This window comes from Mirounga angustirostris, unplaced genomic scaffold (assembly GCF_029215605.1).
Source record: "Mirounga angustirostris isolate CCGP_5_RB_7025 unplaced genomic scaffold, mMirAng1.0.hap1 SCAF_4, whole genome shotgun sequence".
In the NCBI taxonomy this organism is placed as follows: Eukaryota; Metazoa; Chordata; class Mammalia; order Carnivora; family Phocidae; genus Mirounga; species Mirounga angustirostris.
Genome location: NW_026991712.1, coordinates 128,475,114 through 128,491,048, shown reverse-complemented (window position 1 = coordinate 128,491,048; position 15,935 = coordinate 128,475,114). Strand labels below are relative to the sequence as shown.

The window sequence follows — 15,935 nt, the reverse complement described above, 5'->3', positions numbered from 1 at the left end:
CCCCAATCCATTCTCTTTACAGAAGTCAAGAAGTCTGAGAAAAGATGAATTCTGGAGTCTTACCTTTAAGACGGTGGTCCAAGTATTCTAGGACTAATTTAAACATTTGAATTAATGCAAGAATTAAAGATCCAAATGCTAGGGATCCTGTGTGATATCTGGGCAAAGATAAAATGAGAATCAAAGTTAAAATATCTTTACTACTAACTAAAAGGATGCTAAACAATTTTAATAGGTAAAAAGGATCTGCAGAAGGATAGGGAAGAGTTTATTACACTTTCTTATTCAGGTTCATAAAGGTCTTCTTAGAGGATTTTATATGATATACATCTATATTGCCCTTCATCTACAAAAATGATACCAAAAGCCTGTCATCATAAAATACAATGTTTGGGCTAAGCAATGGAGAGAAGTCAAGTTAATTCTTCATTTTTATTTTGGTGCCCTCCCCTACTACCTGTCTTCAGCAACCCATGGCTTTTAGAAGGATGTTGGCCTGGGTAGGGATTGTAAAACTGTGGCTATAAAACCAGACATAGCCAATGGACATCCATGAATCTTAAATCATACCTTTGACCTCATTTGTATTTTGCCACTTGAATTATATAAGCATAAGACTGAATTATAAGCACACTAAACATAACTGGGAAGACAGATGTAGGATTCCATGTGGAACTTACCGTATGGCTCGTCCAAATGCAGTAAAAACTGGATACTGTGGGATGTCATCAGGTTTTTTCAAGGCCCAGTAATAAGAAGCAAAGGCACCAGCAAGGGCACACTGACCCAGTGCAATGACAAAGTTTATAAGCCAGAGAAAGACAAATAGATTGAACATCTGGAAGGTAGGGACATACTGATGGTATAGGCTCTTTCCACCATAGAAAGCAAAGTTACATTGAGCCCCAGGGCAAACTCTGGCAATTTCAGTTGTATTAAAAATCTGCACTCAGAAAAAAAAAATACAGATAATATAGTATGAAATGCCATTCCAAGATAACACATTCCCTGCCTTCTCTTCTTGTGTAAGCCCCCAATTGCATGTCCTACTCTTTTCACATTAACTTCTGCAGTTAGTCTTTTTTTCTTTTTTTTGAACATATAGTTGTGTTTTTAAGATTTGAGAGTGAGCGAGCATGAGAGAGAGCATGATCACAGTGGGGGAGGGAGGGGAGAGGGAGAAGCAGACTCCCTGCTGAGCAGGGAGCCCAACAAGGGGCTTGATCCTAGGACCCTGGAATCATGACCTGAGCCAAAGGCAGATGCTTAATCCACTGAGCCACCCAGGTGCCTCTGTGATTCCTATTTTCTATCCCATCACTTTATATTATTCCTTAATGAGCACTGTAAAGTATTTCATTTTCTATCATATGGTCACCAGTCTGCAGCCACTAAAATTTCACATTTATTACTGTTGTTGTTGACCATTCCAGCTTCTTCCATGGGCTCAGGAAATAATAGTGCTTTGTCTCTATTCTGCCTATCATTTCAGTGCTCTCCTGCTAACACCTGATCCACTCTTCCCTTCTTAACAGTGGTCCCCATTAAGGTCTCTATTTCTCAATGATTTTTACAACTGCTAGGTGAAATGTAGTAGAGTTCTGTATTGAAGTAAGTAAAAGAGAGTTTCTTTGACTTACCTCTGGGTTACAGGTTGTATTTTCATGTTTACATGTCCTTTCTGGGGATATGACTTTGTATATAGGTACCCCCGATGTAGCCAAGTAACTGGGTTAACCTATTAAGGATAAACTATTCCAACTGGTAGATAGAAAGTAGATGGACAAGAAAATAATGGAAATAACTCAAAAGCCTGCAGAGAGATTAACTTCAAAAACTTCTAATCCTTTAATAATTCATACATTTTTTCAGACCTGGAATAATGTAACATGGGTCAGCTACACTGAGTGGCCCCTTAACAGTAGAATACAAAGGAATTTTCTTAGGTTATTGCCAAGAAGTACCATATGTGAAGACAAAACAAAATCTACCATATGACCTATCTGGGGGAAATTCAATCAGTAGACAAAGTTTTTTAGAGCTTAGCAAAAACAACAACAACAACAACAAAAAAAAAAAAAACAACCAGAAAAAAAAAAACCCTTTAGGATGTTCCGAGTCTTCCTAGGATGGGAAGCACTGGACACAAACTCTTGGTTCTTAAATAGTAGTGTGGACCTGAGGTTTAAAGATGTCAATTACCGAAGGATACATTGCTGTCACTGCCCAGTAGGCAATACAGATGGAGAGGAAAATGAAAGTTAAAACTGGATAAATTAATGTAGTAGGGAGGTATCCAATGGCTCTGAAATAAAGCAAATAGTTGAAATTCAAAATGATTCAGAGATATAATTTCTCAATTAAATCTTTATCTGTTAAAACTAGAAATAAGCTTTAAAATGAATCCATTCTAAGAATGGTGGTAATAACCATTGACTCTTTTTTGCTGATCATTCTGGCATTTTCTTAAAAAAATTAAAATTTTTAATTGGCTTTTAAATTTTACTTAAATGTTATTTATTTGTTTTTAGTAATTAGAGGCCTTCTTTTAATGTTCATATTTAATTCCTGTCAAAAGTTCCCCAAAGTTCCCCCAAGTTTCTGTATGACTCAAAGATTTAATACCCTAAACCTTCTCCTCTTTGGTTATTTCTGTATGACTCATAAAGATTTGATACATTATAATCATAGTTCTTCCTTTTGTTTAGATTCTTAGACTCTCAAAATTGGAGAGGACCTTGAGATCATCTGATCAAATGTGAGAATCCCTTCCTAATTCAGGAATCCCTTCTATGTTATCTTTTAAATATGTTCATTAGTTTCTGGTGACCATATGGAGTGATAAAAACTTACTTTTGTATGACAGTGCTTATTCTATTCTCTTAACAACCAAAATATTAAAAAGTTCTTCCTTATCAGCTAGCCTGTTACTCATATCCACTACCTTTTGGAGAAAAAATGATCACCTTTTCCATACAGCAGCCTTTCAAGGAACTCCTTATTCTTTTATACTCCAGTATAATCATTCCTTTAGTATTTCCTTATAAGTCATGGTGTCTGAAATGTTCACCATCCTAGTTGCCCTGTTCCTACTTTTGAATAATCTTTTCAGCATATGACACTGGAAACCCAATACTGTTTTATATAACCACTAAGAACTATGATGGAACTATTTCCACTCCTAATGCAATGCATTGGCATATCTTAGATGCTTTTTGCATTTGTTACCTTGTCACCACACTATTTGAGCTAAGTTCTCTCCTTTCTCCAGATACTGCTATTAAGCGAAACATTGAGCATCTCTATGTTTACCCTGTATTCTCATACCAATTTATTCCAGCTCTTACTTTCCCTTAAAAAAAATTATCAACATGTCACAGTTGTATTGGCCCTTTCACAAACACACACACACACACACACACACACACGTGTAACAGTGGGGCAAGTTACAGTGAATTTTACAATATATTATTTAAGAAATAAACCCAGCAAATGAGGAGTTTTCAGTGGCTAATGATAGTCTTTCAGTTATGGGTAGGAGAGAGACTTTAACAAACTGCTTGTTAACTATTTAAACCATTGGATTCAAGTGGCACTCTTATTATAGATGACAATTTTGTTAAAATAATCCTTACAGACTATTTAAAATAATTTGGTCTTTGGTCATTAATAACTTAGTTTTTCATCATTCTAAATGGTCTGTTGGCTTTATAGTAATGCTTTTCTTGTTTCTTCCATGCATTATTCAAAAGTTTAAAGTATTATCCTCAAGTGACTTTTGGAATAGTTTAGAAACTGTAGGTATCATTATCTCCCAGCATGAATTTTAGTGTTTATTTTATAGCATTTTTTAACAAAAATGGTTCTGGGTATAAAGTGTTCTGAATTAAGAGCTGTAGATAGAAAATGTATAGTCTGGTGTTCCTAGGATCAGTTATTCTGTCTATTAGCAAATTTTGTCACTCATATAGAAATGGTAATAGCACATAATTGACTTTATAGAATTATGGTGATTTAAAGTTTTGCAAATGATCTCAACCATCAATATTAACATATGATTCAGCAGGGGAATAATACAATATATAATACAAGTTACTACTTTTACATAGCACTTTATCACTTACTTTCACATGTTATTCTAACATACATTTGGTATTCAAAAAGTGTTAATACATACGCTACACAGGTTTCAGCCTTAGTTCATCCTATGATAATTGAGGTCTGGGGATACTGAGGGATTTGTTAGCATGACCTTTCTAATAAGTGGCCAAGTCTGAACTTCAGTCTTCTTGAATGGAAAGCAGATTTGTTTAACAAGTCTTAAAGGGGAAGTCTATCTACACAATAGGCAGTGACTGATTTGAGTGACTGATATACATTATGTGAGTTTCTCCATCAGGGACTTACTTGCTCCCTTCCTTCAGCAAGGCAATGGAGATGCGGATTCGTTCCCTGAGGAAGATCAGCATGAGGATGATAAACGCTTCAAGAAGGCAGAGTATTATCACTTTAAACAGGAAAAAAAAAATTAGTGTGTGATACAAATCAACCCAAAAAACAAACTTTCTCTGCAAAAATTTAGGACTGAGTTTCAGGACTTTTTCTGCCAATTCTGTCACTCCATAATATAAGCAGTGCTACCTCTCCCAAAATGCTAATCTTAGAAATTCATTTTCAAAATCTCCAAGAAATGCTAAGAAATCTAGATTAAAACATTTAGCTAGAGTTTGAGCAACTCAATTGGTCAGGCTTCATTTTATCTGTAGAAACATTTCACACCATTTGTAGAAGTGAGAGAAGGAAGGCCTGCTGTAGGCAGCTCTATTTCAGATGTTTTCACTTTCACTTCATTGAGTAAGAGAATCATTACAGAAGAAACTCTTTGAACTGTCCACCCTGGGCATCACAATGCCTCTTCATTAACTGACCTTGCTGACTGACAGGGCAGGCTCTTGGCTGCCACAGTTTTATTTTGTGACTCTACCCATCATGGCTACCATTGATGGAATCAGGATGTAAACCCAACCCCAGTTGTCTAATAAAAGTCTCAGGATTAGAACTAAGGGAGTCTACTTCAGTTTTGAATTGAAGTTTGTGGACCTCTTGAACTTCGAGTTATATAAACTTAATGAACTATGTCACCTTTATGTGAAATAAGTGAATTTGCAAAGACAGAATAACATGTATGTGTATTAAAGAAACACAGCAGAGAGGCAATCTTGAGTTCTTTTGGCTTTCTGTTTCCTGGATCCAAGTACACCTGAAAGTCCAGCTGCTTTTCTGCTTTTCTGAGTTTGGTGAGACACTTCTATATTCTTATAAGTACCAATGCCTTGCCCCCAGCTTGTTCCAATTTTCTTTTCTTTTTGGCTACCTTCAATTAGTTTCTTTTTACTTTAAGCTAAATGGTCCTAATTACTATATTTCATCAATTCAAAGACACCTCTTTAATTTAGTAGTAACTTTTCAAGAAAAGTGAAATCCTACATTAAATGTCTTTTCATTGATTATAAGATGCATCCTGACTTCAGATATTAACATATCTGAAGTGAAAAGTTTGGATCTTAAAATTAAGGAAATATAGCACTGCTAATCATAGACTCTGAAATTGTAGAAGAAACTTAATGGAAATTTAAATTCCCACCTGCAAAAGAATCTGCTCTATTACATCCTTTGCTAGACAGTTATTCTGCTCATGTCTGAGCACTTTGAGTGATAGGACACTCATTATTTCATTTGATGTTACACCACTAAGATTCTGATGTCACAGCACGCATCAGTTAACATCTCCTAGTAGAAACCAGTAACCCAGAGATGTGAGAGGATCTTACATCTTCTTTTAGTTAAATTATGTATGTATGTATGTTGTCATGCATATTTGATTCTCTTAAAACAATACACTGAGTCCAAAATTATGGGGTATAGCCATATTAAGCTAAAATCATTATCTTCGGACAAACCTAAGAAAATGAGATATACCAAGAATCACCTTATATTCTGAAATTGCATTGATAACATTGCATGTGAAGCTTATACCTTTACAAAATTGCATATCCACAAGGATTAGAGAAATTTTATTGTCCTTTGAATTTATATATTATATTCCTTTCTTGTGTTTAAGTAAGAGCAAACAATGGAAATCTATTTTTTGAGACCCTGTAGAGAAGCTGGTATAACTAACTTTTCAGAGGAGGAGACTGAGATAACTAATAGCAGAAATGAGATTAGAACCATCTCCTAACACAATCTGAGACTCATAAAAATGATAGTTTTTATATGTATAACTCCGCTTATTTTCAGTGTTTCCATCAATGAGTATAATTTCATATTATGCCCTTTTCTCTAATACCTAGAATTTTGTCCAAACACAGAGCAAGTAATCAATTAATGTCCAATAAATGGGTTGTGAAAGTGGGGGCTCATTTGAGGAACGATTGGTACTGCTAGACTTGAAAATAAAAGCAAACTCTCTATCTTCCTCAAAGGACGTCATTTAACTTCTCCAGTGGCGGATTCTGATCATGTCAATAATTTTTGTGTTGAAAGCCCTTAAGAGACAGTAGTGGAATGACCACAGAACCTGTAATTAAGATCCACCTGAGAATAAAACTAGAGGTTTCAATACATAATGATGAGATTCATCATCTTTAGACATGATAGATAATTGCAAGTGGATTGCTGAGAAGGTATGGAATCACTCAAATTCAGGAAAAGTGATGAGGATACAAGTCCCAAGATGCCTGATTTTTATAATTAAAAAGAAATGGCTACAAATGAAATCATCTTTCTGCAGCATATTTGAAAAAAAATTGTTATATGAAGGGAATTAATCTGCACGTGAGCTGGAAGTGGGAAGCCAAAGAACAAGGATGTGGCATTTTGATCCAGCACTGCCCAAGGAAAAGAGAAAAACTGAATGTGCCGGACAAAAGGAATCTGGGGGACTGGGCGGGGGGCTTCTGTGCGGGGCTAGGTCATCAAGCTTGCCAAGAGCCTATAGATTAAAATCTCTCAAAGCAAAGCCCTTTGCTAAAAAGGCTACTCATTATTAATTTTGTTCCCCACATGCCTTGATTCCAGGAAAGCAGTGTCCTGGATGGCATAGGTCTGCATTCTGGTCCGGAAGGGTAGCCTAGTAGTATAAACAACTAAAATGGCACACTGGTTACGTAACGTGAGCCTGTCCTTGAAAGCCTGATGACTTGCGGGGAAGTGACAAAACCAAGTTTTCACATTTATGGAGATGGGACCCAAACCTGGACCCATGATGCCTCCATCAAGATACTGCTCACCTCTGAGGCTACCTCTGGGCTTCTTACCAGGCCTCCTTGAATGTGCCTTGTTTGGCTCTCTAACTTAAACAATATGAAGAATTTTTTTTAAAGCAAAATGTAATTAAAGATTATTTTTAAATCTTGATTAAAGAACATGAAATGGGAGAAATATTATAATAAAACCATTTTAGGAATATAAAATTAAAGTTATCTCTGAAATCACCTTGCTTTAAAAATTCTGTTAATATTACCCTTAACTAATTCAATAATCTGAATAAACATTTCAGAATGTAAATTTATTTTATTACTCATTATTCCAATTCCTGTAATAGTTTAAAAGTGTTATGAAAAAAATTGGTCTTTCTTTTTTCCGTTTTTAAAACAAGTTTGAAAAATCAAAGTTTTTTCCTTTTAAAACACCTTTTTTGGATATCAAGTTAATGGCTATAAACATCCACATCCAAATCATTTTAAGGTAAAGGCAAATAGCATGACGTCATTGTAAAGTATTATTTTCTTAAATTATATAATAAATTCCCCTCAATGACTTTGCCATTTACTGTAGCTATTAAGATTATAGACACATTGGGGCGCCTGGGTGGCTCAGCTGGTTAAGCGACTGCCTTCGGCTCAGGTCATGATCCTGGAGTCCCGGGATCGAGTCCCCATCGGGCTCCCTGCTCGGCAGAGTCTGCTTCTTCCTCTGACCCTCCCCCCTCTCATGTGCTCTCTCTCTCGCTCATTCTCTCTCGCAAATAATAAAATCTTAAAAAAAAAAAAGATTATAGACACATTTACTTTAATGACATTAGTGATAAATGTATCTAACATTTATTGGTTGTTGTGTAAACCACATTTATTGGTTGGTTGTGTAAACCAACCCAAGATTTCCTTTAGACAAAGATTCTCTTTCATTATTTAACAAAACCAGTTTTTAAAATCCACTCACTAAATGCAAACCATGTTTGTTTCAGTTGGAAGTACATGCTTATATCAGTCTGAAACCCGATGTCATATATAGTTAAGTGAGAATTTGGCCGTCCCTGAAGATTGCTATGTTCCTGGTAACAGTGCCATATTCCTTGAAAAGAAAAGAAAAACAGACTAATGTAAAATGCTATTTCCTGAAATATAAGCTATACACTTATACATATTTACATGAAATTGAACAGCATGGTCATTTCTACAAAGGCAAGATTCATATTTACATAGTAAACATTTTATATGGATCTAATATTCTAAATGTACTATATATTCAAAATAAATGTTATCAGTATTTGCCTGGCTGACTATGGCAACATCTGGCTTTAAATGTCCTTTTGACTAGAAACAACCTCAATGTCCAACAGGGACTAGCTAAATAAATTATGGTATATTTGTACAGTAGAATACTAGCTTTTCATGTAAAGAAGAGAAAGTATACTGATATTCAATGATCACTAAGCTATTTTGATAAGTGAAAAATGCAAGGTACAAAATGACATAAAAAGTGTGCTATAATTCACATAAGATGATCTTTATATATATTTTCTTATATACACATAAAGTATCTCTGAAAGGATACACAGTAATGTATTTTTTACTTCCAGGGAAGGAAACTTACCAACCAAGGAATAGAACAAGAAGGAAATTTCACTGTATAGACTTTATACATTTTGAAATTTAAAACACGTAAATATACAACCAATTTAAAAAGCAAATTTGTAAAAATCATTTAAGTTGAAAAAATGCTTTTAAATTTAAAAAATGTTTTTGGTGAAGTCATGTCTTGATGGAATTACCTAATGCATATTCTTATCAAAAATTGTGTCCCAGCAAAGTAAATATGGACTAACCAATTCCCTATGACACTACATTTCAGACTGTATAGTGAATTTTTTTTTAAAGATTTATTTATGAGAGAGAGAGGGGGAGGGAGAGAACAAGTGGGGGGAGGGGCAGAGGGAGAGAGAGAATCCCAAGCAGACTCCTTGCTGAACGAGAGAGCCTGATGCAGAGCTCAATCTCACGACCGTGAGATTATGATCTAAGCAGAAATCAAGAGTCGGATGCTTAACTGACTGAGCCACGCAGGTGCCCATCAGACTGCTTAATGACTTTTTACATGATCTTGACAAAGTAAAAAAAAAAAAAAATAGAGTTAAGTTTATTTTTATGAGCAATGAGTCTGGATTAGATACCTTGGCAATGTTTTAGGAATAATGAGAAAAACTGCTTTTTAAACCCCAACTATAAACTAACAGGTTTTTTTCTAGATAAAGATAAGAGAGTGAGGTCCATGGAGAGAGGCAAGACTAGACTAGAAGGGACATTTGTTTCTCAAAGAGATATAAGACAAATCTCTTTCAGGTCCTTCTTTCCCAGTGTATTTTTAAAAATGCTTTTGGGGGGCACCTGGGTGGCTCAGTCAGTTAAGGGCCAACTCTTGATTTCAGCTCAGGTCATGATCTTAGGGTCCTGGGATCAAGCCTGCACTGGGCTCCGAGCTCTGCAGGGAGTTTGCTTGAGGATTCTCTCTCTCCCTGTCCCTCTGCCCCTCCCTCCACTCACACTCTCTCTCTAAAATAAATAAATAAATCTTTAACAAAAATGCTTTTGGCATATTTGATACTTACAAAATTATATGTAATAACAGATTTAAGTTTTAAAACATATAATCAAATCAACACATATGGATGCATCACCTAGTTTAAGATTTTATGATCTTAAGTTTGCTCTAATTAAGCAAAATAAAACTTTTTCTTTTTTCTTTTATCATACCTCCCTGCCTCTCTCCACCAAAGAACAATTATTCTGAATTTTGTGCCTATTATTCTCTTATTTTAACAAAGATTTGTTGAAATCTCCCCTAAGGGAGATTCATAACTCATACAAGTTTTTTCTAGGATTTATCCTTATTGTTCTATGAATTTTGAATCTACTTTATTAGATGCATATAATCTATTTTATTAGATGCATATATGTTTAGAATTGGTATATCTTTTAAGCAAATTAAATCCCTTCTAGCTCTAGTAATGCTTTTTATTTTAAAATCTGTTTTGTCTGATTAATATGGCAACTGCAGATTTCTTCTGGTTAAAGATTCTAAATAAATTTATACCCCTTTCACCAGTATACATTACAAAACACTCACTAGGGAAAGTATAGTTACCATCTGTCATTGTATAAAGTTATTATAATATTATTGACTATATTACCTATGCTGTAGTTTGCATCCCCACGACTTGTTTTATAACTGGAAGTTTGTACCTCTTAATCTCTTTCCCCTATTTTACCTATCTCCCCACTCCCCACCCCTCTGGCAACCATCAATTTGTTCTCTATATTTATGGGTCTGTTTCTGTGCTTGTTTTTTAGATTCCACATATAAGTAAAATCATATGGTATTTTTCTTTGACTTACTTCATTTAGCGTAATACTCTATAGATTCATGTTGTCACAAATGGCAAGGTTTCATCCTTTTTAATCCATTTTTTATCAATTTCTTTATCCATTCATCCACTGATGGTTGTTTCCATATCTTGGCTATTATAAATAAGGCTGCAATGAACATGGGGGTGCATATATCTTTTTGAGTTAGTGTTTTCATTTTCTTCAGGTAAATACCCAAAAGTGGACTTGTTGAATCAGATGGTATTTCTATTTTTAATTTTTTGAGGAACCTCCATACTGTTTTCCATAGTGGCTGAATCAATTTACATTCCTACCAACTGTGCACAAGGGTTCATTTCTCGCTACATCCTTGCCAACACTTAATTTTTGTCTTTTTCATAATAGGCATTCTAACAGGTGTGAAGTGCTATCAGATTGTGGTTTTGATTTGCATTTCCCTGATGAATAGTGATGCTGAGTACCTTTCATGTAACTGTTGGCCATCTGTAGGTTTTCTTTGAGAAAATGTCTATTCAGATTTTCTGCCCATTTTTAAGTTAGGTAGTTTGATTTTTTAAATTTTACCTTTTTTGCTACTAAATTGTGTAAATTGTTTATATTAGCTCCTTATCAGATATCTGATTTACAAATATTTTCTCCCATCCAATAGGTAGTCTTTTCATTTTGTTGAGGGACTTCTTTGCTGTTCAGAAGCTTTGTAGATTATGTAGTTCCACTTATTTATTTTTTATTTTATCGCTTGTGATTTTTAGGTCATATTAAAAAAAATCATTGCCAAGAACTATATCAAGGAGCTTGAAACTCCTTGAAAACATACTGCTTATGTTTTCTTCTAGGGGTTTTATGGTTTCAGGTCTTACATTCAAGTATTTAATCCATTTTGAGTTAATTTTTGTGTATGCTGTAAGATAGTGGTCCAGTTTCATTCTTTTCTGTGTGCCTGTCCGGTTATCCCAACACAATTTATTGAACAGATTGTCCTTTCCATTGTATATCTTGGCTTCCTCTGTCATAAATTGATATGAGTGGGTTTATTTTTGGGCTCTCTATTCCATTCCATTGATCTATGTGTCTGTTTTTATGCCAATACCATACTGTTTTAATTACTATAGCTTTGTAATATAGTTCAAAATCAGGGCATATGATACCTCCAGTTTTGTTCTCTTTCTCAAGATTGCTTTGGCTTTTTGGTTTTGTGGGGTTTATTTGTACTTCCATACAAATTTTAGGATTATCTGTTCTACTTATTTTAAAAGGCAATTTGAATTTTGATAGGGATTGCACTGAATCTGCATATTACCTTGGGTAATATGCAGATTTTAACTATATTTATTCTCCCAATCCATGAGCACAGAATATCTTTCCATTTATTTGTGTCTTCTCCAATCTCTTTTATTAATGTCTTGTAGTTTTCAATACACAGGACTTTCACCTCCTTTGTTAAATTTATTCCTAGTTATTTTATTCTTCTGATGCAACTGTAAATGGGATTATAAATGGATAGACCACTCAGACAAAAATCGGTAAGGAAACATCAGCCTTAAACAACATATTAAACCAGGAGGACTTAACAGATATATATAGAACATTCCATCCAAAAACAACAGAATACACATTCTTCTCAAATGCACATGATATTTTCAAGGACAGATGATGTTAGGCCACAAAACAAGTCTAAATAAATTTAGGAGAACTGAAATCATATCAGGTATCTTCTTTGACCACAATAGATGAAACTAGAAATTAATTACATAAGGAAAACTGGAAAATTCACAAATATGTGGAAATTAAACAACATGTTACTGAACAACCATTAGGTCAAAGAAGAAATCAAAAGGGAAATACCTTGAGACAAATGAAAATGGAAATATACCAAAATTTGTGGTACACAGTAAAAGTAGTTCATAAGGGCACAGGTTTACTTCAAGAAACAAGAAAATTCTCAAATAAACAATCTAACTTTATACCTCCCTTGAGGTATAAAGAAAAGAACAAATAAAAGCCAAAGTTAGAAGGAAGGAAATAACAAAGATTAGAGCAGAAATAAACGAGATAGAGACTAAGAAGACAATAGAAGATCAATGAGACGAAGAGCTAGTTCTTTGAAAAGATTAAAAAAAAAAAAAAAAGGACAAGTGTTTAGCTAGCCTCACCAAGAAAGAGAGGATTCAAAATCAGAAATGAGAGTTTACAACTGATACTACAGAAACACAAAGGATCATAAAAGACTACAGTCAATCCCTAAACAACAGGGGGGTTAGGGGTGCCTACACCAAACACAGCCAAAAACCCATATATAAATTTTGACTCCCCAAAATCTTACCTATTAATAGCCAACTATTGACCAGAAGCCTTACTGATACCACAAGCAGTTGATTAACACTTAACATTTTAAGTGTTAAAATGACTTAATACTTAATACTCAGTACGCTATATGTATTATGTACTCTTATAATAAACTACAGAAAATATTAAATCATAAGAAAAAGAAAATTCATTTACAGTACTGTATTTACTTAAATTTTATTTTATTATGTTATGTTAGTCACCATACATCATTAGTTTTTGATGTAGTGATCCACCCTTCATTGTTTTCGTATAACACCCAGTGCTCCATGCAGTACGTGCCCTCCTTAATACCCGGGCTAAACCATCTTTGGAGATGTATCTTGAAAGAGGTTGCTGTGGCCAATGTCAAAGAGGTTAGTGCCTATGTTCTCCTCTAGGATTTTGATGGATTCCTGTCTCACATTGAGGTCTTTCATCCATTTTCAGTTTATCTTTGTGTATGGTGTTAGAAAATGGATGAGTTTCATTCTTCCGTATATAGCTGTCCAATTTTCCCAGCACCATTTATTGAAGAGACTGTCTTTTTTCCATTGCACATTTTTTCCTGCTTTGTTGAAGATTATTTGACCATAGAGTTGAGGGTCCATATCTGGGCTCTCTATTCTGTTCCATTGGTTGTAAGTATGTTTTTATGCCAGTACCACGCTGTCTTGGTGATCACTGCTTTAGAATATAGCTTGAAATCAGGCAACGTGATGCCCCCTAGCTTTGTTTTTCTTTTTCAACATTTCCTTGGCGATTTGGAGTCTTTCCTGATTCCACACAAATTTTAGGATTGTTTGTTCAGCACTTTGAAAAATGTCATTGGAATTTTGATTGGCATGGCATTGAATGTATAGATTGCTCTGGGTAGCATAGACATTTTAACAATGTTTATTCTTCCAATCCATGAGGATGGAATGTTTTTCCATCTTTTTGTGTCTTCTTCAATTTCTTTCATGAGTGTTCTGTAGTTCCTAGAGTATAGATCCTTTACCTCTTTGGTTAGGTTTATTCCGAGGTATCTTATGGGTTTTGGTGCTATTGTAAATGGAATCGTTTCTCTAATTTCTCTTTCTACAGTTGCATTGTTAGTGTATAAGAAAGCAACTGATTTCGGGAGCCTGGGTGGCTCAGTTGGTTGAGCGACTGCCTTCGGCTCAGGTCATGATCCGGGAGTCCCTGGATCGAGTCCCGCATCGGGCTCCCTGCTCGGCAGGGAGTCTGCTTCGTCTTCTGACCCTATCCCCTCTCATGTGCTCTCTGTCTCTCTCATTCTCTCTGTCTCAAATAAATAAATAAATAAATAATCTTTAAAAAAAAAAAAAAGCAACTGATTTCTGTGCATTGATTTTGTATCCTGCCACATTACTGAATTGCTGTATGAGTTCTAGTAATTTGGGGGTGGAGTCTTTTGGGTTTTCCACATAAAGTATCATGTCAGCTGCAAAGAGAGAGAGTTTGACTTCTTCTTTGCCAATCTGAATAGATTTTATTTCTTTTTGTTGTCTGATTGCTGTTGCTAGGACTTCTAGTACTATGTTGAACAATAGTGGTAAGAGTGGGCATCCTTGTCGTGCTCCTGATCTAAAGGGAAAGGCTCTCAGCTTTTCCCCATTGAGGATGATATTCACTGTGGGTTTTTCATAGATGGATTTTATGAACTTGAGGAATGTTCCCTCTATCCCTATACTCTGAAGAGTTTTAATCAGGAAAGGATGCTGTATTTTGTCAAATGCTTTTTCTGCATCAATTGAGAGGACCATATGGTTCTTCTCTCTCCTCTTATTAATGTGTTCTATCACATTGATTGATTTGCGAATGGTGAACCACCCTTGCATTCCAGGGATCAGTCCCACTTGGTTGTGGTGGATGATCCTTTTAATGTACTGTTGGATTCTATTAGCTAGGATTTTGTTGAGGATTTTGGAATCCATATTCATCAGGGATATCGGTCTGAAATTCTCCTTTTTGATGGGGTCTTTGCCTGGTGGGATTAAGGTAATGCTGGCCTCATAGAATGAGTCTGGAAGCTTTCCTTCTGTTTCTGTTTTTTGAAACAGCTTCAGGAGAATAGGTATTATTTCTTCTTTGAATGTTTGGTAGAATTCCCCAGGGAATCCATCAGCCCTGGACTCTTGTTTTTTGGGAGGTTTTTGATCACTGCTTCAATCTCGTTACTGGCCTACTCAGGTTGTCAATTTCTTCCTGTTTCAGTCTTGGGAGTTTGTAGGCTTCCAGGAAGCATCCATTTCATCCAGGTTGCTCAATTTATTGGCATATAGTTGTTGATAATAATTTCTAATAATTATTTCTATTTCCTTGGTGTTAGTCATGATCTCTCCCCTTTCATTCATAATTTTATTAATTTGGGTCCTTTCTCTTTTCTTTTGGATAAGTCTGGCCAGTGGTTTATCGATCTTATTAATTCTTTCAAAGAACCAGCTTCTAGTTTTGTTGATCTGATCTACTGTGTTTCTGTTTTCTAAGATTTTTTTTTTTTATTTGAGAGAGAGAATGAGATAGAGAGAGCATGAGAGGGGGGAGGGTCAGAGGGAGAAGCAGACTCCCTGCTGAGCAGGGAGCCCGATGCGGGACTCAATCCCGGGACTCCAGGATCATGACCTGAGCTGAAGGCAGTTGCTTAACCAACTGAGCCACCCAGGCGCCCGTGTTTCTGTTTTCTAATTCATTGATCTCTGCTCTAATCTTAATTATTTCTCTTCTAATGCATGGCTTAGGCATTGTTTGTTGCTTTTTTCTCTAGTTCTTGAAGATGTAAAGTTAGTTGGTGAATTTGGGATTTTTCTATTTTGAGTGAGGCTTGGATGGCTATGTATTTCCCCCTTAGGACCATCTTTGCAGTATCCCATAGGTTTTGGACCGATGTGTTTTCATTCTCATTGGTTTCCATGAATTGTTTAAGTTCTTCTTTGATTT

The 15,935-nt window shown here is 35.3% G+C and overlaps 1 protein-coding gene across 2 annotated transcripts in view; it reads right to left on the bottom strand.

Annotated features, from left to right (window-relative positions):
- The window catches only part of SLC44A5 (solute carrier family 44 member 5), a 142,909-nt gene that overhangs the window by 26,538 nt on the left and 100,436 nt on the right, over positions 1-15,935 (bottom strand). Inside the window, exons 10-15 of one of the 2 annotated variants that reach the window (XM_045897397.1) lie at positions 8,224-8,355; positions 4,408-4,507; positions 2,213-2,305; positions 1,641-1,728; positions 681-943; positions 64-158 (exon numbers count right to left, since the gene is read on the bottom strand). In XM_045897397.1, the coding sequence (XP_045753353.1) occupies positions 64-158; positions 681-943; positions 1,641-1,728; positions 2,213-2,305; positions 4,408-4,507; positions 8,224-8,355 (771 nt within the window). The remainder of the gene's footprint in view (positions 1-63; positions 159-680; positions 944-1,640; positions 1,729-2,212; positions 2,306-4,407; positions 4,508-8,223; positions 8,356-15,935) is intronic. The other variant, XM_045897398.1, reaches the window with a different exon arrangement.